Source organism: Trichomycterus rosablanca, chromosome 2, assembly GCF_030014385.1.
Source record: "Trichomycterus rosablanca isolate fTriRos1 chromosome 2, fTriRos1.hap1, whole genome shotgun sequence".
In the NCBI taxonomy this organism is placed as follows: domain Eukaryota; kingdom Metazoa; phylum Chordata; class Actinopteri; order Siluriformes; family Trichomycteridae; genus Trichomycterus; species Trichomycterus rosablanca.
The window spans coordinates 20,184,482-20,209,865 of NC_085989.1; the positions used below are offsets into that span (position 1 = coordinate 20,184,482).

At 38.6% G+C, this 25,384-nt stretch overlaps 2 protein-coding genes and 1 long non-coding RNA gene across 3 annotated transcripts; 1 reads left to right on the forward strand and 2 right to left on the reverse strand.

Moving 5' to 3' along the window:
- Positions 1-2,522: 2,522 nt before the first annotated feature.
- Positions 2,523-5,238, reverse strand: LOC134306570 (uncharacterized). The gene is made up of 3 exons (XR_010009316.1): positions 5,180-5,238; positions 4,838-4,937; positions 2,523-2,686 (listed from the first exon to the last, which is right to left on the reverse strand). It is a non-coding gene; the product is annotated as an uncharacterized LOC134306570 (long non-coding RNA).
- A 606-nt stretch (positions 5,239-5,844) lies between these two features.
- On the forward strand, positions 5,845-11,442 carry rmi2 (RecQ mediated genome instability 2). The gene is made up of 4 exons (XM_062985850.1): positions 5,845-5,873; positions 6,904-7,247; positions 10,019-10,206; positions 11,241-11,442. Exons 1-3 carry the CDS (start codon positions 5,845-5,847, stop codon positions 10,168-10,170), a joined length of 525 nt encoding a protein of 174 aa, XP_062841920.1. The 3' UTR covers positions 10,171-10,206; positions 11,241-11,442.
- On the reverse strand, positions 10,282-24,887 carry litaf (lipopolysaccharide-induced TNF factor). The gene is made up of 4 exons (XM_063012473.1): positions 24,770-24,887; positions 19,972-20,190; positions 11,258-11,411; positions 10,282-11,133 (listed from the first exon to the last, which is right to left on the reverse strand). The coding sequence occupies exons 2-4, from the start codon at positions 20,180-20,182 to the stop codon at positions 11,025-11,027; spliced, it is 474 nt and encodes a 157-aa protein (XP_062868543.1). The 5' UTR covers positions 20,183-20,190; positions 24,770-24,887; the 3' UTR covers positions 10,282-11,024.
- Between the last annotated feature and the right edge of the window lie 497 nt (positions 24,888-25,384).

Below are 25,384 nucleotides of genomic sequence, written 5' to 3' on the forward strand. Positions count from 1 at the left end.
AATCATTAACCCGGGTGATTCAGGAACCGCCCAGCTCTAGTTAAAATCCTAACAGACATCAGTACATTGGAAGATAGTACGTTTTTAAATAATTTGCACATACAGAAATATGGCTAATTTTATGGAAAAAAATCATGTAAACTACACGTACGTAAAGTACGTACGCACCTTACGCAATGAATCGGAATAAGCTTTGTGCTTATAAATGTGAACAGAATAGCATCTATTTTTATTTTAAATGAACAAGGACATGTGCATTCGGTCATTATTAAAAATGTACATATTTATTCACCCAGCAAACACAACTACGTGGTTTGATTCAGCCGCTTGGTGGTGATACGCCAGAAACAAGAAATCGGACCGTTTTAAACTGGATTTATCTACAACCCTGCTGAGAGCAGCTCCTTACAAAACTGTATGTATTACAATATTAATATGATAGAGTTATAAATACAGAGTGCATATAGAAACAGAAATCACTGCAATTAGCTTAGCAGCTAATGCTAGCGACCAAGCTAACAAGTACCGGTGTTGTAAACCTTGGATATTAACTCACAGCTGTAATGTCTTTCGTATAGTTAGAATACTGCACAAGTCTTTACCTTTCATAATAATAATAATAATAATAATAATAATAATAATAGTTATAATGTATGAGGTGTTTGGGTTTTAGTCAGTATCACAGCTGTGAACCAGTTGGCTAGGCTAGGTATTGATAACTTAACACCGCTATTCTAACCTTATTGCTAGGAGTGGGCAGATCGATCCAAATATCGATAGTAGCGATACTTCAGTTTTACTTTTTCTCCGCTACATTCAGCACGTTTCTCCTGTTTTATCAGAAAGTACTAACCATGTCTGTATAGACTCCATTCTTCTCACATTTTACATGCACACCTCACTCCTCTCCTCCTGCTCTGCCATGTTTTGTTGTGGTACCGTCACGTGACCAAGCGGCACAGCATACCAAGCACTTGTAGCAGTAAGAGAGAGGAGCTGTGTGAGGATATTTTACGGCAGTAAATGAAATAAAAACGAAATAAAAAAAGAATGTAAAGTTTAAAACATTTGTTCTGCAGTAATACTTTTGTTTATTTTTGTAAGCCACAGAAGTGCAGTGAAAATTTAGTTTTGTTATTATATTGTAAATGATTGTATGAAAAACCTCTAACTGAAAATGAATTGAAGTTTTATAATTTTGTGTATTTTGTTTATTTTACATCGTATTTTTAGAAGTAAAAACACGTTCAGCTCGTATAAAACCCCTCGGTTTCTTGTGCTCACGTTCACACTGTTCAGTTTGACAGTGAAGCGCTGCTTCTTCCTCTCGTGAATCACTCGATATGCCTCAGTGCTCAAAACACAACATGGAAACGTGTTAAATGTTATTTTCTTTAGTATTTGAGCTCCTGTACAGACGCTGTTGCGGTGCAGCCACATTGTTTAATGTTTATGTACTCATCTTTATATAGACCACTGAAGTCGTGCGTCATTCTGTAGTCCTCGTTATGCCCATATTTGAAGACCCGGATCGAAGTCAGATTTCCTTTGGGAAAAATGAACGGGGTTTTCAAAAAATCGGCTCTAACGCATCCTGTGCTAAATAAACATGTTCAGAACCCTATACGTTTTGTCCTGTGTACATTTTTCTCCTGTACATCACTGGATCCTCTGAATTGCGAGGTTTTTAAAGGGTCGTAATACTAATAATGCTACACGAAAGCTAATGCTACTGCACATTAATTAGACGTCACTGAACTACACCAAAAAATTGACATCAAATTGACGGAACGAGCGGCCCATTTTTGTTGAGTACAACCAAAGGCGTAACACCCAACCATCCTTGCTTTCTACTTTAATGTAGCTACCTACTAAAAATATTAGACATTCTATTATATTAAACATTCTGAAAACGGTTCATTTGGTCAAATTTCCGTTTATTATCAAAACTGTCATGAATAACAAGTTCAAATTATTATTTTTCATGTATGAAATTGCAATAAATTATTTAATTTGAATGTAAATAAGCAATATTATTTACATCAGGGGTGATCAGGTGTTTGACGTTTTCGAAGCTTCCGACGTCATAGTCACGTGAGAGTAGGGACTTCAATACAAGCTCCGATACACTGAGTTGACTCAGCGAGTGTTACAAAAGTGAAACAAGCTCCGAAGCCTCGGTATCGAATATCCCGTCCCTAGCAAATACTTTTTTATTCTTTTAAAGCAGTGAAAGCTGGAGAAGGAGCAAGCAGAACTGCTTTAAAGGCTATCTACACAGGGCTCATTAGATCAGTGCTTGATTATGGAGGTATGGTGTATGGCTCTGCAGCTAAAAGCTTATTAAGCAAACCAGGCATTAAGACTATGTTGTGGGGCAGTTAAAACAACACCGGTGTCATCAATCCAAGTAGAGATGGGGGAGATGCCTCTACATCTTAGAAGAGACCAACTGGCACTGGTATATTGGGCAAATCTGAGAGGTCATACTGATAATCACATAAGCCAATCAGTATTAATGCATTGTCAGGGAAGAGAGAATGATAAAGTTAGAAGCTATGGATGGACAATAAATGGAAAAGTTAAAGAAATGAAAATAAGATCATTAGAAGTACCGGTAAGTCCTACATTGGTATATCCAGCTGTCCCTGCCTGGTTACAAGAAGAATTATCAATTGACTGGTGCCTGTTAGACGAAAAACAAGAACATGAAATAGACAAGTGCTGGGTGATGAATTATATGGCTAAAAAATATAAAGATTATACTATTATATACATAGATGCATCAAAGAGAACCGACAAAAGAGTAGGAATCTCATGTCATACCAGAACATAAAATATTCTGTACTAAAAGAATAAATGATGAGGCTGTGTATATGGCAGAGTTGGTGGCAATACAACTAGCAGTGACATGGGTAGAGCATAATAAGCCAAAAGAGGTAGCAGTCACATCAGATTCCAGTTCAGCTCTGTTAAGTCTTGAATTGCCTCAGGCTGAGTCAAGACAAGATGTCGTATGGGAAATAAAACAGTTACTAGAGTAATAAAATCAGGGACAAGTATATCATTTGTATGGGTTCCGGCTTACGTAGGAGTAGCAGGAAATGAGTGTGCAGACAAATATGCAAAGCAAGCAGCAGGAAAGGATAAGATAGAAGTTGAGATCAAATATAAAAGCAAAGCAGAAATTAAAAGTATTATTAAAGCTAAAATCAAAGAGAAATGGCAAGAGTTATGGGACACAGCACGGATAGGAAGACAATTATATAATGTTCAAAGAAGAGTGGGAAAGGGCAGGAATACAAGCAGAGGAAAGTAAGAGGAAGAGTTGTTTTCAAGAATGAGATTTGGACACACAGGGCTAAATAGTACACTGGAATTAATTAAGAAGCATGAGGATGGTAACTGGGACTGTAGAACATGTAATTCTTCATTGTCCTAGGTATCATCGCTACAGACAGACTAATTCAGCAACTTGAAGAAAATAAGCTTAGGCTGAATGTACAGGACATACTACAAAAAGTGTCAGGGGAAATTGGTTTTAAGTTTCTTTTTTTCTTTTTTGAAGGATAACGGGTTAGTGAACAGAGTTGAAGTATATAGACTAAAGTTACTCAAACTACTGATTCCATACTCCAGTCCAGATGCCAACCACCATAAAGAAGAAGAAAGCTAGAGAAGCAGACGCGAGATGAGAGGGAACCATACCCGAGGCAAACTCAGCAAGGATGCCAGGGATCGTTGTTTGGATAAAGGATCATCTGTTAACAGCATCGATAAGATAAGATGATTGTGAGCGGGTGGAACAGCGACCATGTTGCGGCGGTCGTAGCAGTAAATGTTTGTATTGTTCATGCTGCTTATTTTGCACAAAGAGTATTTAGTTTTGTCTATGTCTATTTACAAGTACAAATATTTGAATTTTTTCATAACTGTTCTTGATTACTGTCCTGATTTGCACACACTCTTAAAAACAAATGATTCTTTAGTCGAGACGATGGTTCATTTGTATACTTAAAGCCTTCTGTGCATTATGAAATGTAGGCCTAATTATCATCAGAAAAAACAAATAATGAAAACCACATTTAATGTTAGTCCACTATTTTGTTTTGTCTCATTGATACCACTTAAAGCTAGCTAGGGTGGCCACATTCATAGTCACAAAAAGGAGGACATTACATCCCAAAAGGAGGACGTCATACCAGGAACAGGGGGACATGATACTGCAACACACAGAATGAAACCTTAACCCATATAACAGAGTTCTTGACCAATTTAAGCAAGAATTCTATAACAAATTACTTTACTCACCATGTTGTGTCTACTTTTAATATTTAAGTCTGTTCCTCGCTGCCTCCAAAAGTTTACTAATTGACTCAAGTAGAGGTGTATGCAGAACAGAGCGAGTGGGCGAAATTCAACCACCCAATCACAGACTAGTATTTAGAGGGCGGACCTTCTGCGATTGGCCAGTGGTGGGCGAGCATTTGTTTTGACATGTACCTGAGCCAATGACAGATAATATTGATCAAAAATGTAACCAGTTCATTCCAAAAGGAGGATTTTTAAGTGTCCGTCCTAGCGTTGCATGGGCGGAGGACTGGCAGCTGAAAAAAAAACGGACTGTCCGACCTAAAGCAGGATGGCTGGCCACCCTAAAGCTAGCAGAAGCATATATCCATCTCCCTGCTGAAACTTTCTCTTGGATCTAATTAATATTGACAGAAGATTGTAAGTTTTTGAATACTTTAATAATGGCAGTTTTATGGAAATTATAGTGTATATTATATATACAAATGCACCTTACGTACTTTGCATCTTACGCAAATTCACGAACCTGCCATAACACGTAGGTCACTTTCGTGAGTCGGAGCATGCGTAGTGAGGCTCTCATTCCGTGTTTTGATGCATAAGTGCTCTTTTCTCTTGATCTTGTGCTTATAAATGTAAACAAAATAGCATATGTTTTTTTATTTTACATGAACAAGGACACATGTATTCGGTCACTATTAAAAATGTACATATTTATTCACCCAGCAAACACAACTACGTTAGCTAGGCTAGGTATTGACACATTCAAACGGCTGTTCTAACCTTATTACTAGGATTTAAATATCGATAGTATTTAGTGTTAATACTTCAGTTTGACTTTTTCTCCATTTTATCAGAAAGTACTAACCATGTCTGTACAGACGCTCACTCCTCTCCTCCTGCTCTGCTGTGTTTTGTTGTGGTACCGTCACGTGACTAAGGGTACTGAGAGACCGAACACATGCAGCAGAGAGAGAGCGAGAGACAGTGGGCAACAGATCTGTGTACATATACAAATGTTTATAAAATACATTTATATATATATGTATATCTTTCTGTACATTTCCCAAAATATTTAATTGTTTTTTTTTATCTCTGTTCACTTCTATTGTTTATTGTTTTAGTCATCTTCTTGCTTCTTTTGTAATTTTATTATTATACAGTCATGCCAATAAAGCTACTTTGAATCTTGAGAGAGAGAGAGAGAGAGAGAGAGAGAGAGAGAGAGAGAGAGAATAGCTGAGAGAAAAGTGCAATGAAAGGGATGAATTATGTTTTGTTATTATATATTATATAATTGGTTCTGATCAAAAACCTCAGACTTAGTTCATTATAGTAATAAATGCCCTACTCATAAATAATGACACACTGCTCTCCCCTACATGAAAGTTAACAAACTTTTTTTACAAGTAAAAAGTATCAGTATTGGTATCGGCGATACTGACCCTGTATTTACTTGGTATCGGATCAATACCAAATTTTGCAGTATTGCACATCACGATCTGAAACTCACTACCGCAAAACCAATGCAACATGACAACTTTAGCTCTTTTAAATTGCAGGTAAACCCACTTTATCACACATCCTATACTTTATCACGTCTATCCTTTAAATTCTGCTTTGGTAAGGCGTTGAGTTTTTTAATGTTTATTTGTATGTTCTAACTCTTGTAGCATCATTGAGATCATACGATGGTGTATTAGGGCCACTTTAAAGAAAAATATTTTTTTAAGTTTCGATTTCGAGATTAAAGTCGAAATGATTACGAGATTAAAGTCGAAATGGCTTTAGCAACCTTCTTGTGTTAAAATGAGGGATGTTCATGATTTGTTATACTGTACTTTCATATCGGTTTCACAAATAAAGAAATCCCCAATCTCCTGTAACATCAGCACCAGTTTGTTATTAGTGTAAGGACAATGAAACAGCTTTGTAATAAACTGTTTAATTAGAAGAACGTGCGCCACCGGTGCACTCGGCGTCTGTGTCGTCAGCAGTACTTTAACTGACTTGTACGATAAACTAAAGCCATATAGCATCGCTATAAATGGTTGCATTGACAGGTTTAGTCATCATGTCATGTGGATGGAAGTGTACAATACAAACAGCCACCCAAAAATAATCGCAGGTACTTGCGTGCCGATCCAGATACTGAGACCCTTGCTTCTCTGAACTGACAACCCTACGACGGCTGCGCACTCTTTGGTCATAATATTCTCATAATATTTCGATTTTAATCTTGAAATAATTTCGACATTCTCATAATAATTTCTACTTTATTCTCATAATATTTCAAAATCGAAACTCATACGACTTTATCCTCGAAATCAAAACTTAAAAATATTTTTACAGTGGCTCTAATACGCCGTCGTAAGATTGAAAAAGACGCTATATAAATTAAACTTATTATTGTTGTTAAACATTATTATTGTTACAGATGTTTTCATTTGTAATTTTGTTTCACGAACTGCGAACTTTTAATTTGGAATGGAATTTAGCGTCATTTTATATGTAATCTAGTCTTTCTGAACACTGATTGGTTGGCTTTTCTATACCGCGTTGCTGATTGGCTAGTAAATAATCGCTTGTAAGCATTGAAAGTAGCTGGCGCGGTTTTACAGTTCGCAGGAGGATAAATACAATGAGCGTTCATGCTGTCTGTGGAGAGAAATGGAGGAAAGTTCCAGTGAAAGTTCTCTCCAGTCAGCTGAGAGAAGCTACAGTGAGCACAGCAGAAAGCGGGAAGAGCGAGTACAGTATACAGAGACTGGGCAGCAGCGGCTCGGAGCGGTTAGTGGTGTCTGTAGTGTGGATGCAGGGAACTGTGGTGAAGGCGAGCACCGACCAAAACACTGTACTGCTGCTGGATCAGACTGGAAACTTTCACATAGACGGAGTTAAAGGCATTCCGAAAGGAAAACCCTGCCTCAGCCCTGGTTAGTACTTGTAGCTGTATTTATTTATTTAGCCTCAAAACATTCTCACCAGTTCACCAGTAATGTACAGTAATTGAAGTATGAATCTTTATTACTAGTTAAGTCCTAACACCCATCTCAAGTTTGTAAGTTGATTAGTCGGCCTACCTATGCATCCCAATTCCAAATCCTGACTTAGAGGTGGGCGGTATAATCAAACATTTGTATCACGGTATTTTTGTAAGATTCTGACAGTTTCTTGGGTTTCTTTGTGTATGACTGGGACTTTTTATATGTCTGTGGCTTATTCTACTGTGAAAAGTACATATAATATAACAAGTTTGAATTTTACCATGTATATAATTAAGGTTTTGAGTACTATAAGCTTTTCCCTACAAAATGACACAATATATGATGGAATCAGTACGCATGAAACAGTTGCAATACATACCATTTTTATTGTTTATTTAATATTTAAGTTTTGTACAATCCCCCTAGCTTTCACTTTAACAAATAAAACGACGTTTGCAAACTCCACTGTACAGCTTGAACACAGGTCTGTTGTAGAAAGGTGGACGACTTTATATATCTCCGCTTCCAGTTCGCTTATAAAGTCGGTTTAGCAACTGACCTGAAGTATTTTCACCCCGTTAGACATGCCTGGAATCCACTGTTTTAATTATTGTGCCGAATGTCCCTGCATATGTGGATTGTTACTGCGTTCGTAATGTCATTGTTTGCAACGGTCTTACAGTATGTAGTGTTTTAGTCTGTTCTAAACTGCCAACATGGCTCATTTCTCTGGCAGGTTCTTCCGGTGCATATTCGGTCTTCCTCTCTTCATCCTCCATCTGTTTTTGTTTATTTTTTTTCACAACATCGAAAAGCCTACAGCTGAAGCCTACAGCTGTTGTATTAACTATGCTACGGTATGGCAGTATCTGAAAAATCCATACAGTATGATGAATTAAAGATGTTACACAGAATGTACCGTCATACCGCCCAGCACTAATATGACTTAAATACCGGGTTCTTGCATGAACTATACAGTTGATACAATTACCTGCCTGAGTGGCCAACAGATACAGTTGGCTTGGTTTTTACTCATCATCACTGCCTTATGTGATCTCCAGGACTGGTCAGCATACCTACATGAGTGGCGATGAGAGGCATTCACTTGTAGCATATCATGACTCTCTGTATGTGAAATGGCTCAGTGTTGGAACCTGCCACTATATGGTGACTGCATGCATGGCTCTCCCTGGCTAGAATGTGGTGGTGCAAGCAGCAGTGGAATTATGATAGAAAATTGGAAACTAGGGGAAAAGAATTTGTAAAAATCCACAATAAAATGTGCACAAAGTCAAGGGGTGTCTTAAATCTGAAGACAGGCCATTTCTAGTCTTGTTTAACAGAATTTTCTATGTAGTTCTTAAAATACTAGTAGATGTGCAAAACAAGTGATGTGTTTTTAACCAATTTAGGCCAACATTAAAATGTTTAAAACTTGCCATTACTCATCATAAAAGATTTTCTGTGCTTCTGACTGAGGATCAGTGGTTCTGGAACACATAATGTAACATGCCTACCGGGGGCTGGTTTAGTGCTCCTTCGACCATTTACATTTACATTTTCGGCATTTAGCAGACGCTTTTATCCGAAGTGACTTACAATTATGACTGAACACAATTTTGAGCAATTGAGGGTTAAGGGCCTTGCTCAGGGGCCCAACAGTGGCAACTTTGGTGGTGGTGGGGCTTGAATCAGCAACCTTCTGATTACTAGTCTAGTACCTTAACCACTGAGCTACCACTGCACTAATCACGACCACTGAAATAGCACGACCAAATCAGCAAAATGAAAACGTTTTCAGGAACCAGAAAAAAATAATGGCTCTAACCTTTATTAATTAAAAGAGACCCCCATGTGACCCCTATTAACTAGACGATATTTGGGTGGTGGACCCTTCTTATAAATCCAATGACATTAACATGGTTATGCATGTAGCAGGTGCAACGTTGCTGTTGAAAAGGAACACATATCCTGTAAGCACTCTGTGTATGTGTACAGTTAGAGACTACAATTATTATGTACAGTGTAAGTTGATCTTGTTTATCAGTGGACACTTTCTGATCACAGGATGCTTTTGCCTTTATATGTTTGGTTGGAGCATCTCCTTCCAGCATTGACAGTTAAGTATTTAAAGTTAATTATGTTAGTAGTCACCGGGGCTTGATAAATGGGGTACAAGTGGGTGTTAAAGCACAGGGCAATAGATGCTTTAAACCAAAATTGACTTACAATTGTGACTGATATAGTGGAAGCAATTGGGAGTAAAGGTCATTGCTCAAGAGCCCAACATTGCCAGCATGTCAGTGGTGAGGCATGAACCAGCAACCTGCTCATCACTAGTCCAGTACCTAAACCACTAAACTATCACTGGTGTATGTGCAATATAGAAGAAGAATGCCTTTATTTGTCATATATACAAATACAGGTGCACAGTACAACAAAATTCTTTTTCCGCATATCTCAGCTTGTTTGGAAGCTGGGGTCAGAGCGCAGGGTCAAGGGCCTTGCTCAAGGGCCCAACAGTGGCTGCATAGCAGAGCTGATTTCAAACTCTCAACCTTTCAGTTGATGGCTCAAAGCCCTACCCACTAGGCTGCCACTGTCCCACTACGTAAATGAATCTCTTCTTAATATGATCGTGTTTCTTGTATGATCAGAAAAAAGAACACAATGCACTTCTCAATGCACAATGTAATCTATTGGTTCATTTTTATTCCCAGGTAAATATGTGATGGTTATGGGGATTATTCAGTCCCACAGTCCTGAGCCTGTGCTTCGTGCAGTGAAGATGGCAGATCTTTCAGACAATGCAGCAATTCACAGAAGAAGCTGGAAATATGAAGTTGAAGACCTACAACAGACTTTGCCATGATCAACTATAGTACTGTACAGAGCTTTATTCAACACGGTTCGTTGTATGATAAAATGCTGTTATGTACTGTGTTTCAGAAAGAAACAGTAATGCAGTGTTTTTTTATATATATGTTTATTTATTTGGTGTAACACAGGTATATAAACATATGGACAATAAAATGTAACTAACTTTTTTTAGATTAATATCACATACATATTACTGATTATAAAAGTATTACAAAAGTATGTGAGAAGAAATAGAAAAAGTCCTGCTAGCTGCAGAACACTGACCATTTTTACAAAGAGAAAATAAAGGCACTTCACTTTTTTTAAAAGTTAGATGTCTAGTGTACAGTATTGGCAGAATCTAACACAGAGTAACAAATGTTTCATAATTAACTGACAGGTTTAATCTGAGGTTTCAAGAGGTTAGTCCTACAGGGCTATCTGGGCACAGTTGGCGATTAGCTGCACTAAAAACAAAGGTGGCCATGTCCACAGGCTTTCTAAATACAATTTCACGTAAATGCCACGTCATTTGGTGATTCTTCATTTTATCCAGACGTATTGTGTCTGAGATGAAAGTCTTGCCTCAGAAGATTATAAAGAGCATAGTACATGTAACTTTACAGTATGGTTAATCTGAAAGTGTACTGACCACAGGTAACATTAATGTGACAACTAAACAGATACATCTTTTTTAGTGCAGCTATACCATTATATAAATGTTTGTCAGTAAAAATATATGTAAGCTATATTTTAATGTGCTTATAGGCTGCTTCTATATTTTTGCTGTAATAAGCAACACAGGGAATGTAGTAAGTATAAAAGATATTGTGGCTAAATGTTTCCTTTGAGTCACACCACCTCACATTAGAGTCGCTTGAACATACCCATGGTGTGGTTGCAGTTGGGGCAGATGTGCCTCACATCCTTCAAACTGTCCACACAGAACGGGATCAAGCAACAGCCGTAGAAGCAGCTGTTATGATAATAAAAAAAAAACAGATTATAGAATATACAGTAGATTAAATAAATAGATTTGACATTTAAAAGACGAATGCATAATAAATATTTTTCTCTTTTTAGGTTTATTTTTTTCTTACCCAAAAATGAAGATCCCTGCACAAGCCAGCCAGGTCATCGAACCAGAATTGTAATCCAGTCGAGACACTACAGTTTGTGTACACATAGGGCAAACCGTTTGCACCGGAAGATCTCCAAAGACAGTCGGCTGCACGTACACCGTCTGCACTGAAACTAAACAAGGGCCATAAAAATGTGTCATTCATGAGCACTGTAATTTTTTATAGGTGCTATCAAACTAGCCATATTTATATTGGTACTGGGAATCTAGAATCAGAATCAGACTTTATTGGCCAAGTATGCTCACACAGGCAAGGAATTTGACTTGTTATACAGATGCTAGCAGTGCACAAAAATACAGAAAGGACAGTCTTATACACACATGCTCGCTCTCTATCACACACATTCATACCTGTAAACATTAGCATCTGCAATTCACATTATGGGTTAAAGGTGCCATGTTCTATGCAATATAAAAACTATAGAAAATATAGACATATATATAAATAAGAAATGAAAAAATGAATGTGAAAGACCAGTGTATGCATTGTTGTGAGTCATTATATAACTTCTTTTAATGTCTTATAAATAAGGCCCCACCTAATTCATGGCCGTGAAAATCGCCCCATTAACCATAAATATGCCATTTCCCATGTAATATGCAATTTGCTGTGAAATTCATGCTTTAAGTTTTGTGTTTAGTGATTTACCGTTTTTCATTCGTGTAGGGTTCAAGTGCCTTACGTTTTTACTGGTTAATTTGCAATATGAGGCGGTCCTAACAATCCTACAGCAATTGGTTAGTCAAAATGTCCAAGATGTCGACGTTTAAAGCAGCTAAAAACACCACTCGAGTAACGGAGTTTGAAAAACTCCCAACCAATTATGTAACACAGACAAGTATTTTCATTAACATGAAGCCTTGCACCATCTACTAGAATGTAGATCAACTATTAAGGTAGGTTACACTGTGTATAGCAGCTTCCATTTATTCCATTATTCAATTTATGAGGGAAATTTAATGACTGCCGTGATTTTCTTTAAATCTGTTATTTTCGAAAACGAGGTCTGTGAAATTAAGCACATTTTCCAGTGAATGTGCACAACACCAGTGACCTGATGGACTCGTGCCTTGTCCAGAATGTATTTAATCCCAGTGTGACCCCGCTGATTAGGATTAACCAGTTAATGCAGATAAATGAACAGTAAACATTACTTATTTCCAAAGAATTCATGGAGAGTGGTAAATCAATAATTTACCACTTCTGTGAGACTTTTACTTAGATGTTCAGCAACTACAGCAGCAATCAAAATTATTCAACCTCCACTGCAAATTAGGTTCATTAGCAATACGTACATTTTTTAACTGTTTGCTATAAACCACTCGAACAAGAACAGTTTAAATAGCTCAACACAATGAAAAACAAGTGTTTAACTTTTATTGACTACAGTAGTCTCAGAATTATTCAGGCCTGAACAGAATGCCTCATAAGCATAAAATAAGTCACAGAGGGTTTGGAATTCTGTTCTGTGGCATGATGAAACAAAACTGAAACTTTTCAGGCCTGTGGATCAGCACTGTCTGGAGTAGGAAGAAAGAAACATTCATCGAAAAGAACACCCTGTCTACAGTGAAGCTCGTGATGGCTCTTAGTGATGCTCTGTGGCCGCTTTGCTTCATCTTACATAAAGGCACACAAACCCAAGAACATTAGTGAACTGGAGGCCATTGACCATGAGGCTAAGATTCATCAGAAATGCTGCCCAAAGCTGGTGTATGACTATGCATCACGTTTGCAGCAGGTCATGACAGTAGAAGGGTGCTCTAGTAAGTACTAAAGACGCTAGTCATTAAGGGTTTGAATAGTCTTCGAGCAGTGTTGAATTTGGAGAAAACGCTTGTTAGTTGTGTTGAGCTATTTAAATTGTACATGTTGCTAATGAACCTAGTTTGCAATGGGGCTTGAATAATTTTGATTGCAGCTGTACTAACTCAAAGGTAACTGATACAACTAAACATTACTATGACACGGTTAGTCTCCAGGGGGGTATTCCAGAAAGCGGGTTTAACAAACTTAAACCTGAACTCCGAGTTGACTTATCTCACCGTGTCATAGCCGGAGTTTTCGGTTCCAGAAAAGCGGATCAGTGTTAGATTACTCAACTCTGAGTAGATTAAACCCGGCAGAAGCGCGTTCACGGTTACCTATAAACAGGCATTCTCAATGGAGTGGCGATAAATGGATTCACCATGGATGTAAATGAAACAAAAAGTAGCCCGTCATATTTTACACGAATAGAACTATTAAATTTAATGTTTGCGTATTCAGATCCTGAAAATGTTTTAGACGTATAGTAATACAGCCGTGTCCGTAAAAAAAGACTTGAGTTAATGTGTGAGTTTAAATTAATAAAAAAAATTTAACCATTATTAAACATTCAGCAGAAGGATAGGGCAAAATTGTTTAATATGTCAGTTGTAATATTTGTCTCGATTTTACACGTTTTTTCTTTCATTTATTCAATCTAGGTGTAATCCAAGTGGAATCAGATGCACATGGCAGCAGATAAAAATGAAACACAAAACTGTCTATGTTCAAGGCATGTTCATTACATGTAAATCATTAGTTTACAGTGCATAAACTGTGGAATATTAAGAACTGCATTGGTACAGTCTGAACTAGAGATGTACCGATCGGGGTTTTTGGCACCGATTCCGATCTCCGATCTCCTTTCAGGGACATCGGCCGATAGCCGATTCCGATCGGGGGTGGGGTGGGGGGGGTTTAGCAGTAAATAAAATAAATAAACTTAAAAAGAGCCTCACAGTGAAGATAAACCGGAGCAGCGCGCGCGTGTGTGTGTGTGTGTGTGTTTGTGCCTTTAGAAGAGACGCTTTGTTCACAGTATCGCTATAAGTGATTCATTGATTCATGAGTTGATTCGTTTTATGTGAAGCGTAAGTTTCTCTTCTCAGTTATCTCTCCGTGTTTACTGTTATTAATTAAATGTCGTGGTTTTAAATAAACACCAGCTACTACAGAACTAACAACTACTACTTTCATTAAAAAGCTTAATTAAACTGCTATTACCACAGATCTGTAACCGAGTCAGACTCGTTCCGTCTAAGGAGCTAAAAGTTTTCTGATCCTAAAAGTTCAGCAGATGATCCTGAACTAACGAATTTGCTAATGAATAAACTTTTGCCTCTGATTGGCTCTGTAACGTTTTCTGTTCTCATCTACATCACAACTAAGAACCGCTTACGATTTACCAAAGTGAACCAGGAGTTTATATAACGTGCTGATAGAATCGACTCAGATGTGACCGGGTTGAATTATCTTTTTAAAGTAAATATTACAATCAGCAAAATTACATCGTATGTATGATGCACAACGTTAATGATGTTATTTTAGGTCATGAAGAGCTTTCACTGTGGTTTCTGTACGATGGTTGATGAATGGTGATGTGATGGTTGGCGCTTCGTAGCTCAAAGTCTGGATCAATCCACTGAGCTGTTAACTTAACATGGTCTTTATATATCACACGATCGGATCGGCTACTTTTAGGAAATATCGGCCGATCGCCGATAGCATATTTTGATTAAAAATCGGCCGATACCGATTCGTAGCCGATCGATCGTCCCATCTCTAGTCTGAACACTTTTTATTGCCATCTCTTCAGTGATTGGTGGAGTGGTTTTGAACCTCCTGCAATTGTTAGTGATCTAAATGTCCCTATAGATCCTAATAAATATAAATAATGTTCTTTAATACAAAAAAAACACTGTTGAAGGACGATAAAGAAACCATCTCCGTTGCCTCCGAGTGGGATGATACTGGGAGGCCTACAGAGGAACAGTATATGTTGAACATAGAGCATGGCATTTCATTTGATCTACCATGATAATGTGTGTGACTGTCCTCTAACAGAATGTGATGGGCAGTTCCGAATCAAATGAGGGACCATCCACCTCCAAAGCTCAGCTTAGAACAGTAAAAATGTCTTACCAAATATCTGAAATATTTAGAACACATTAAGCTATGTTTGATCATAACATACTATTTTTGTCTCTTTCAAGTTGGGTGTAAATATAATAGACTATACAAGGTCTATCTGGAGAAACAAACTGCAAAGTGTGATCCTCAGGTGGAGCATATAAAACAGACAAGGCTAGAAATTCAGTTGCCTGAATTTAAGATGGGTGTCGGTGCTAAGGGTGTATAAATATAAATGTTCTCACTAAAGAATAAGGACAAGGAAATAAACTTGTTGCATTGTTTTATTTTCAGTGATCATGCACAGAGCCTGACCATTTGGCTTCAATATTTGTAATGTGGGTAGCATCACATAAGATCTTAATGAAAGCATCTCCATAAGATGGAGAACAGTAGGTTGCAGAACATGTATTAAATGTTACACTGTTTTATTTGACATTTGTTCATTTTTTAAGATAATGGTCACAACCTATACATGGAGGGATATTCTGTCTGCTGTTCCAATAATAAAAGACAACATTTTAATAAAATAAAATCCACATCTGTCAGCTACCCACCCACACACAACTGTAACATATACGCATATGATAATATGTGTAAAAAATAATACGTGAACAGACCCATAACAGGGCAGTTGCAACATTCATTGATACAGTATGTAGTAAAATCATATGTTTTAAGTAACAACCATGTTTGGGGTTAATTACTACAATCAATTTAAACCACAAATGATTTTAGCTTACTAAACTGTGTGTTTAAGGTATTCTATATTAATCCATAACATTCCATCCATAATGTTATAATTAATGTTGAAACAAGCCTTTTTATTAATATTGTGATTATTGTAATTAATAATGTTGCAGCTGCCCCTTGTGGCAACCGTCCCCACTCTCCCCGAATTGACTGACTGTGATAAAAACTAGAGATGTACCGATCTGGGTTTTTGGCACCGATTCCGATCTCCTTTCAGGGATATGATCATGATCAGCAGATGATCCTGAACTAACGAATTTGGTAATGAATAAACTTTTGCCTCCGATTGGCTCTGTAACGTTTTCTGTTCTCATCTACATCACAAGCAAGAACCGCTTCCGATTTACCAAAGTGAACCAGGAGTTTATATAACGTGCTGATAGAATCGACTCAGATGTCACCAGGTTGAATTATCTTTTTAAAGTAAATATTACAATCAGCAAAATTACATCGTATGTATGATGCACAACGTTAATGATGTTATTTTAGGTCATGAAGAGCTTTCATGATGGTTTCTGTACCATTGTTGATGAATTTTGATGCGATGGTTGGTGCTTTGTAGCTCAAAGTCTGGATCAATCCACTGAGCTGTTAAGCTTTTTTTATTTTTTATTATAATTTTTACCCCTTTTTCTCCCCTTTTTAGCGCATCCAATTGTTCAATTAGCATCGTGCTTCCTCTCTGTCTATGCCGAACCCTGCCCTGACGGAGGTGATTGAAGCTAACCCGTATCCCCTCCGAAACACGAGCAGCAGCCAGATGCATCTTTGCCACCCACACATTGACGAGTTTGGCGCCACCTAGCGTTGCATGCGGAGAGACACACCCTAAGGGCACCCTCTCCCATCTCTGTGCAAGCGCCTCCAATCAGCCGGCAGAGAACGCAATCGCATTCTGGCAGAGAGAGACCCACATCCGGTTCTTTGTCCCACCCCCCATATGAGCAACCGGCCAATCGTTGCTCATATAGCCACTCAGCTTCGAACCGGTAAAGCAAGGCTGGATTCGATACCACGTTCTCAGAATTGAGATGCAGCACGTTTCTTTTTACCGCTGCGCCACCTGAGCGGCCTGAGCTGTTAAGCTTAACGTGATCTTTATATATCACACGATCGGATCGGCTACTTTTAGGAGATATCGGCCGATCGCCGATAGCATATTTTGATTAAAAATCGGCCGATACCGATTCATAGCCGATCGATCGTTCCATCTCTAATAAAAACGGAAAGGTTTGCGAATAAATCCATCCGGAAATGACTAAACTAAGTTTAATGACTCGTTCCCGACAAAGATCTCTTCGAATAATTTGCGCGTCTGTATCCGCTGGATCCTGGAGGAAAATACACGCCAGGTTTACATGAGGAAAGTGTGTGTAACCCCGGGGTAGGTTTATGTTAACCTGCCAGCGAGCAGGTTAGCTTCAGAGCGTAAGTTGCTATAGTAACTGACACAGGCTCTCTTTAATCTCGGTTTCTGGAACGGAAAACCTCGAGTTTTCGTTAATTCTGAGTTAACTTACCCGGTTTAATCACTTAACCCGCTTTCTGGAATACCCCCAGGTGGTCACAGGCACAATCATGCAACAATGTGCATATAAAACACCCAAGAGCTGCGCCTTGTAATTACATTTTATATAATACCTACATAACAACATTAAAGAAATAATAAGATCACACTATCTGTCAGGAAAGCCAGATAGGGTCTATACAGTGGCTGTAAAAGGTCTTTTTAAAATCTGTCCTACACCTACATCTGTCCTACAAAAAACATTCAAAGACCTTCCTCAAAGCCACTTCTTGGACCAATGTTGTGTTGAAAAGTGAGTCACCCCAGTCTGAATTTGCATGCAGTCTGGACAAGGTTTTCTTTATGTATGTTCCTGTATTTGGTGGCATTCAAATGCCCCTTAATTCTTATCAATTTTCCTGTCCCTGCTGATAAAAAAACAGCCCCACAGCATGATACTGCCACCACCGTGTTTCATAGAAGGGACAGTATTAGCCAGGTGATGCCATTTGGCAAACAGCAAGTGAACTGTCATTTGCCTTTGCATTTGCCTGAGATGGTTGTTCATCCAACAGGTTCTCCCATTTGAGTGGCCACTGGGTTCTTTCTACAACCCATCTGCTGCACAATGTGGCCAGCTCTAGGAAGGTTCAAAGTTGTGTCAAGCTTCCTCCATTTGAAAATTACTGAGGCCACTGTGGCCCTCCGCTTACTCAGAGCCTTAGGTATTGTTTTATATCCTTACCCTGATCTATACCTTAACACAATTTGATTGTGAAGATCCACAAACAGTTTCTTGGAATTAATGGCTTGATTTTTGTCCTGAAAATGTAGTGTAAATTGTAGCCAACTATACACTCAGGTGTTTGTCTTATCAAACTATGTTCAATCAATTTAAACGGCAACAGTTGTGTTTTAGACACATCTCAAAAAATAATTAAAGCAAACAGGATAAACATGAACACCATCTGAAGAGCAATAGCAACGGGTCTATTTACTTTTTTGTATAAGATTTTAGTTAAAATATGTTTTCACTTCATCATTATGGGTGAATAATTCTACTGATAGATAAAAATGTACTGTAGGTTGCACATGCTTTACTGCTATGACTGCCAACATCCAAACAAATTAGTTCTCTGCCACAAGCTGTTGCAGGGAATTAAGTATGTAAAAGCAGGGCTTTACTTTTACAAGAGGAAGTTGACAGAAGCCACACATATTGTGGTGCCACTGCTGGTTATGTAGACCACAGCACATGTTTTAGTTGCTGATCTGAATTTTAGTTTCAGCATTGTGGCGTGAGCTGCAAGATACACAGGTGACTCTTGTGGCTTTTGCAAAACTAAAACTTTTAAAAATAAGGTACTAAATAGCAATAAATACTAAGGATTATTTTTATTTGCTTTGTGCTAGATGGTACAAACTGAGTAAGAGAGAGTTAAAAAAAAAAAGAGTGTGTGTGGTACAGATTAAAGAGTTGAGTGTATGTGCATGTGACTACAGCAATTGTTTTTGTCAAAGTGGTGTTTTGCATTTTTTGTCTAGTGATTGTTTTTGGCAGGTCTAAAAATCTCACATGGTGCTGCAGCCACCTCGTTTCTACACACATTGTCCATTTTATCAGTTCCACTTACCATATAGAGGTACTTTGTAGTTCTACAATTACTGACTGTAGTTCATCTGTTTCTCTGCATGCTTTACTAGCCTCCTTTCATGCTGTTCTTAAATGATCAGGACCCCCACAGGACCACTACAGAGCAGGTATTGTTTAGGTGGTGGATCATTCTCAGCACTGCAGTGACACTGACATGGTGGTGGTGTGTTAGTGTGCGTTGTGCTGGTATGAGTGGATAAGACACAGCAATGCTGCTGGAGTTTTTAAACACCTCACTGTCACTGCTGGATTGAGAATAGTCCACCAACCAAAAATATCCAGCCAGTGGCGCCCCGTAGGCAGCGTCCTGTGACCACTGATGAAAGTCTAGCAGATGACCAACTCAACAGCAATAGATGAGCGATCGTCTCTGACTTTACATCTACAAGGTGGAGCAACTAGGTAGGAGTGTCTAAAAGAGTGGACAGTGGGTGGACACGGTATTTAAAAACTCCAGCAGCGCTGCTGTGTCTGATCTACTCATATCAGCACAACACACACTAACACACCACCACCATGTCATTGTCACTGCAGTGCTGAGAATCATCCATCACCTAAATAATACCTGTTCTGTAGTGGTCCTGACCATTGAAAATTAGTATGCAGAGAAACAGATGGACTACAGTCAGTAATTGTAGAACTACAAAGTGCTCCTATATGGTAAGTGGAGCTGATAAAATGGACAGTGAGTGTAGAAACAAGGAGGTGGTTTAATGTTATGGCTAATCGGTGTATGTATGTGACAAAACACTCCTTAGCCAACCACTAGTTTTAAAACTATATCTTAATGATGTGCTTACTTGGGAGAAACACCATACTTACCAACAGGGCCTTGTACTGCAGGTATAGTTGGAGCAGGTGGATACATCTGGGTGTAATTCTGAACTGGATAAAGAGCAGGGGCACCTTTATTGTGGACTGGAGGAGGTACTGCATTGCCTGGTGGGTAGTACATTCCTCCAGCATTCATTGTCTCATCATAGGAGGGTGGTGGAGCTGACAAAATGGGTTCCATCGGAGGAGCACTTGCCATTGTAAAAACTATGAAAACAACAAACACACATGCTAAATTCCATAAAGTGAATTTACACTAATAATGTAATCATGAACAGATTTTCAGAGTTATCTTATAATTTAAGCATCCATGTGGCCGTTGTCAGATTTTGACAAATCTCATTAAATAAGCGGGACTTTGGCCCGGTTTTATGGTATTCAGAGCATGTAACTCCATTCTCTGATTTTGTATTTCTGCATCTGCACATCTGGACCTCTGTAAAACTTGGTGTGGTGGGAATCTTACCTGAAATAAAAACACTACCAATACTTAAATGTGCTCAAGCAAATATCTTATTATTTACTTATGCCTTTTAGTGCTCACAAGCCCAGGTAGTCACTCTATCAATATATCACACCTTACCTCAAGTGCTACAAAATAGGATACAGCAGATACAAGACTTTATAAAAACAAGGTCTTGCACATGAATTATTCATATAATAAAAGACATAGGATACATAATTTAGTTTGCATCTTGTACAAAGTTTTTTGTTCCACCATTATGACCTTCGTCACCCAGGTCTTATCCTATCATCATGGTCTTGGCAACCTTGCGCATACCTGACTAACTGGGAGTGAACAGTGAAAACTTGTGTAAACCTTGACTCCCCAGTTAGCTATCACAAATATTTGGCTGCTCTATTCCATATACACCAGAGGTTCAAATGAGAGTTTTCTGGAAATGTAGGCAAAAGGATAATAATATACAAGTATAGAATGAGAGCATATATTCAAAGTCAAACACTAAAAATTATTATGTGATAAAATATATGTGATAAAATATATGTGTGATAAAATTAATAATCACAGTTTTTCATAAACAACTGGGCTCATGTGTTTTTTGGAATAGAATAAAAAATGGATAAACAGGAATACCAAACCAAACCCTGCCATGATATTCAGAAAAATTGAAAAAAGTCAGCCCTTGCTGGCTAGTTAATTAACTGATATGACACACTAAAAACAGAAATTACCATTACTAACAGAAACACAATTTGGAATTTTCGTGCTGCATTAGCCTCTAAGTCCATTGCGGTGTACCGTGCTTAACCATGTTGGTCACCTGCGTTCTAGAAGCTTTTAATTTATGGCACACCTATTTATTTTGGCCATCTGTACAAAAATTTTCTTGGTATAATTGTCTTTCTAGCCTTGGGAAAAAAAACCCTATTCCATGCATCACTTAATGAATGCAGTCAAACACACAGATCTTGTTTTTATAAGATTTAAAAAGATATGTTAAAAACAAAACTGATAGAAAAGATTCCATCACAATACAAGCTTGTTGTATTTTATATGTAGCGTGTATGTGTGTGTAAAAGTTACTTCAATATAAATCAAGTTGTAGATATGAATAATTATAAAATTATAATTGCAATCATGTTCTTGTGCAAACTGTACCTGATTTTATTTTTTAAATTTTTCCCTTTTTTCTCCCACTTTAGCGCATCCAATTGTTTAATTTGCATCGTGCTTCCTCTCTGTCTATGCCGAACCCTGCCTTGACCAAGAAGATCGAAGCTAACCCATATCCCCTCCGAAACATGAGCAGCAGCAGGATGCATTTTTGCCACTCACACATTGATGAGTTTGGCGCCGCCTAGCGTTGCATGTGGAGAGACACACCCTAAGGGCACTCTTCCTCATCTCCTGTGCAGGCGCCTCTAATCAGCCGGCAGAGGTCATAATCGCATTCTGACAGAGAGAGACCCCCCCAACTGAGCAACCGGCCAATCGTTGCTCATACAGCCACTCAGCTTCGAACCGGTGAAGCAGAGCTGGATTCGATACTACGTACTCAGAATCCAGCCCTGGTTTGCAGCGTGTCTTTTTACCGCTGCGCCACCTGAGCGGCACTGTACCTGATTTTATTATAAAAAATGTGACACCCGGACAGGTGCCCCTCACAAGATTTACCAACTTGCTTGGAAGGTTTTATTTATTTATTTACTAGGATTTCAACACCATGTTTTACACACTTTGGTTACAGTCATGACAGAAACGGTAAAATTCATCAAGTTCAATGTCAAACACAGTCATGGACAATTTTGTATCTCCAATTCACCTCACTTACAGTGGGGTCAAAAAGTATTTAGTCAGCCACTGATTGTGCAGGTTCTCCTACTTAGAAAGACGAGAGAGGTCTGTAATTTTCATCATAGGTACACTTCAACTATGAGAGAAAAAATGAGGAAAAAAAATCCAGGAAATCACATTGTAGGATTTTTAAAGAATTTATTCGTAAATTATGGTGGAAAATAAGTATCTGGTCAATAACAAACAAGCAAGATTTCTGGCTCTCACAGTCCTGTAACTTCTTCTTTAAGAAGCTCTTCTGTCCTCCACTCGTTACCTGTATTAATGGCACCTGTTTGACCTTGTTATCTGTATAAAAGACACCTGTCCACAGCCTCAAACAGTCAGACTCCAAACTCAACCATGGCCAAGACCAAAGAGCTGTGGAAGGACACCAGAAAGAAAATTGTAGACCTGCACCAGGCTGGGAAGAGTGAATCTACAATAGGCAAGCAGGTTGGTGTGAATAAATCAACTGTGGGAGCAATTGTAAGAAAATGGAAGACATACAAGACCATTGATAATCTCCCTTGGGGTCAAGATCTCATCCCGTGGGGTCAAAATGATCATGAGAACGGTGAGCAAAAATCCCAGAACTACACGGAGGGACCTGATGAATGACCTGCAGAAAGCTGGGACCAAAGTAACAAAGGCTACCATCAGTAACACACTACGCCGAGAGGGACTCAAATCCTGCAGTGCCAGGCGTGTCCCCCTGCTTAAGCCAGTACATGTCCAGGCCCGTCTGAAGTTTGTTGTGTTTGGAGGAAGAAGAAAAACCCAAGAACACCATACCTACTGTGAAGCATGGGGGTGGAAACATCATGCTTTGGGGCTAAGGGGACAGGGCGCTTAATCCGTGTTAAGGGAAGAATGAATGAGGCCATGTATCGTGAGATTTTAAGCCAAAACCTCCTTCCATCAGTGAGAGCATTGAAGATGGAACGTGGCTGGGTCTTCCAGCATGACAATGATCCCAAACACACCGCTCGGGCAACGAAGGAGTGGCTCCGTAAAAAGCATTTCAAGGTCCTGGAGTGGCCTAGCCAGTCTCCAGACCTCAACCCCATAGAAAATTTGTGGAGTCCGTGTTGCCCAGCGACAGCCCCAAAACATCACTGCTCTAGAGGAGATCTGCATGGAGGAATGGGCCAAAAATACCAGCTACAGTGTGTGCAAACCTGGTGAAGACTTACAGGAAACGTTTGACCTCTGTCATTGCCAACAAAGGTTATGTTACAAAGTATTGAGTTGAACTTTTGTTATTGACCAAATACTTATTTTCCACCATAATTTACAAATAAATTCTTTAAAAATCCTACAATGTGATTTCCTGGATTTTTTTTTCTCATTTTGTCTCTCATAGTTGAAGTGTACCTATGATGATAATTACAGACCTCTCTCATCTTTCTAAGTAGGAGAACCTGCACAATCAGTGGCTGACTAAATACTTTTTGGCCCCACTGTACATGTCTTTGGACTGTGTGAGGAAACCAGAGCTCCCTGAGAAAATTCACACAGACACGGGGAGAACATGCAAATTCCACACAGAAAGGACCTGGAGCGCTCCACCTGGGGATCGAACCCAGGACCTTCTTGCTGTGAGGCTACAGTGCTACCCACTGGAAGGTTTTAACATTCATTAACTTTTATTAAGGAAGGTAATAAAAAAAGCCAGCAGTCACTCAAAAAGAGTTTAAAGATGACTGTAAAATGATAGAAACAAGTCACATAATAAACACAAATTAAACAGCAATGTTATTTAAAAAAAAAAAAAGGTGCCGGACTAGTAATTGAAAGGTTGCTGGTTCAAGGCCCACCACTGTAAGGTTGCCACTGTTGGGCCCCTAAGCAAGGCATCAGTTGTTTAGACAATTTACTATCACAGTACTGTAAGTTTATGTTTTCTTCAACATGTATTTATATACGTGTGTGTAAATCTAAAGCAGATATATGCACTTTAGATAAACAACAACCTGCCTTTTAGTACTATAAAAGTATGCATCCTTTAGTTTATGTCACTATAATGTTTCTTAAAATATCAGTACCCTGTATGACAGACATAGTGATGTCACAAATCCAGGTTTTTCTATATTTTTGTCGTCGACGTTGTGGGATTAATAATCCACCACGACCGTTCCCTTTAAATCATACTGTTGTTATCATTATGGGGACATTTTTTCCTAACGAACCAACTCCCCCTTTCCGCCCCCACACCAAATTCGCTTAGTTAAACTGTTAACAAACACGTACATAACCAAACCCCAACAATGCGGTTTAAAGTAGTAAATAATTAACTAAAGAACCTTGTTCATGTGTTTTCCTTCATCTTTTAAAATGTCTAGCTGGTAAACTGGGCTTCAAAATACTTTTAACGTATTTCTGTTAACGCATAATAGTCCTAAAACGAAACTAACCACTCAACCAGAGCGACTTTAAAACACATTTCCAATGTATATTTACATATAAAATTTAATTGCATTTACTTACAGTTTATTCACTCGACGTGTAGGAAAAATAAAAGTAACTAATAAACTATTAACAAGCTTAAGGTAAACTCCCGTCGCTTTCACCGCGTTTCACCAACTTCCGTATTAAATCACATGGTTTCCAGAGAAAAGGCTGAGCCTTCTTCTAAACCGTAGCTTTTCGAACATCCCCCCACCCCCATATCCAAAATATTCCCATAGACCAGACCTGGGCATTGTACGGCCCGCGGGCCACATCCGGCCCGCGAGACATCCCCAACCGGCCCGCATGAGATTCGTGGCAATTAAAATTTTGATGTGAATAAATGTACATCACACATGCAATATAACATGATTGTTTTGACGGGAGCGCTGTGTCTTTAAATATCCGCAAGTTTGGATTGACGTGTGCGCGAGTGTATCGGGCTTCACTGTAATGCGAACAGAACTGAGTGTGATTGACGGTGGAGTTTTTAACAAGACACGAACTTCTGAAGTATTTATTTACTGAAGTCAGGTGTAAAGCTGTTTAACGATCACAATTTAGGCTTTAAATCGCTGTTATGGTACTAAACAGAGAAATACAAGAACATGAACGATGCAGAGCGTCGCACCTGAAGCTTCACTAACTAAACTG

Excerpts from the sequence above, each read along its gene's own strand:
- rmi2 (XM_062985850.1), top strand. The coding sequence starts at position 5,845 with ATGACAACTTTAGCTCTTTTAAATTGCAG. Across the intron at positions 5,874-6,903 it reads TTAGCTCTTTTAAATTGCAG|CATTGAAAGTAGCTGGCGCG; the intron begins GTAAACCCACTT and ends ATCGCTTGTAAG. Across the intron at positions 7,248-10,018 it reads AAAACCCTGCCTCAGCCCTG|GTAAATATGTGATGGTTATG; the intron begins GTTAGTACTTGT and ends TTTTATTCCCAG.
- litaf (XM_063012473.1), bottom strand. The coding sequence starts at position 20,182 with ATGGCAAGTGCTCCTCCGATGGAACCCATTTTGTCAGCTCCACCACCC. Across the intron at positions 11,412-19,971 it reads TGCAGTACAAGGCCCTGTTG|TTTCAGTGCAGACGGTGTAC; the intron begins GTAAGTATGGTG and ends GCCCTTGTTTAG. Across the intron at positions 11,134-11,257 it reads GCAGGGATCTTCATTTTTGG|CTGCTTCTACGGCTGTTGCT; the intron begins GTAAGAAAAAAA and ends TTATCATAACAG.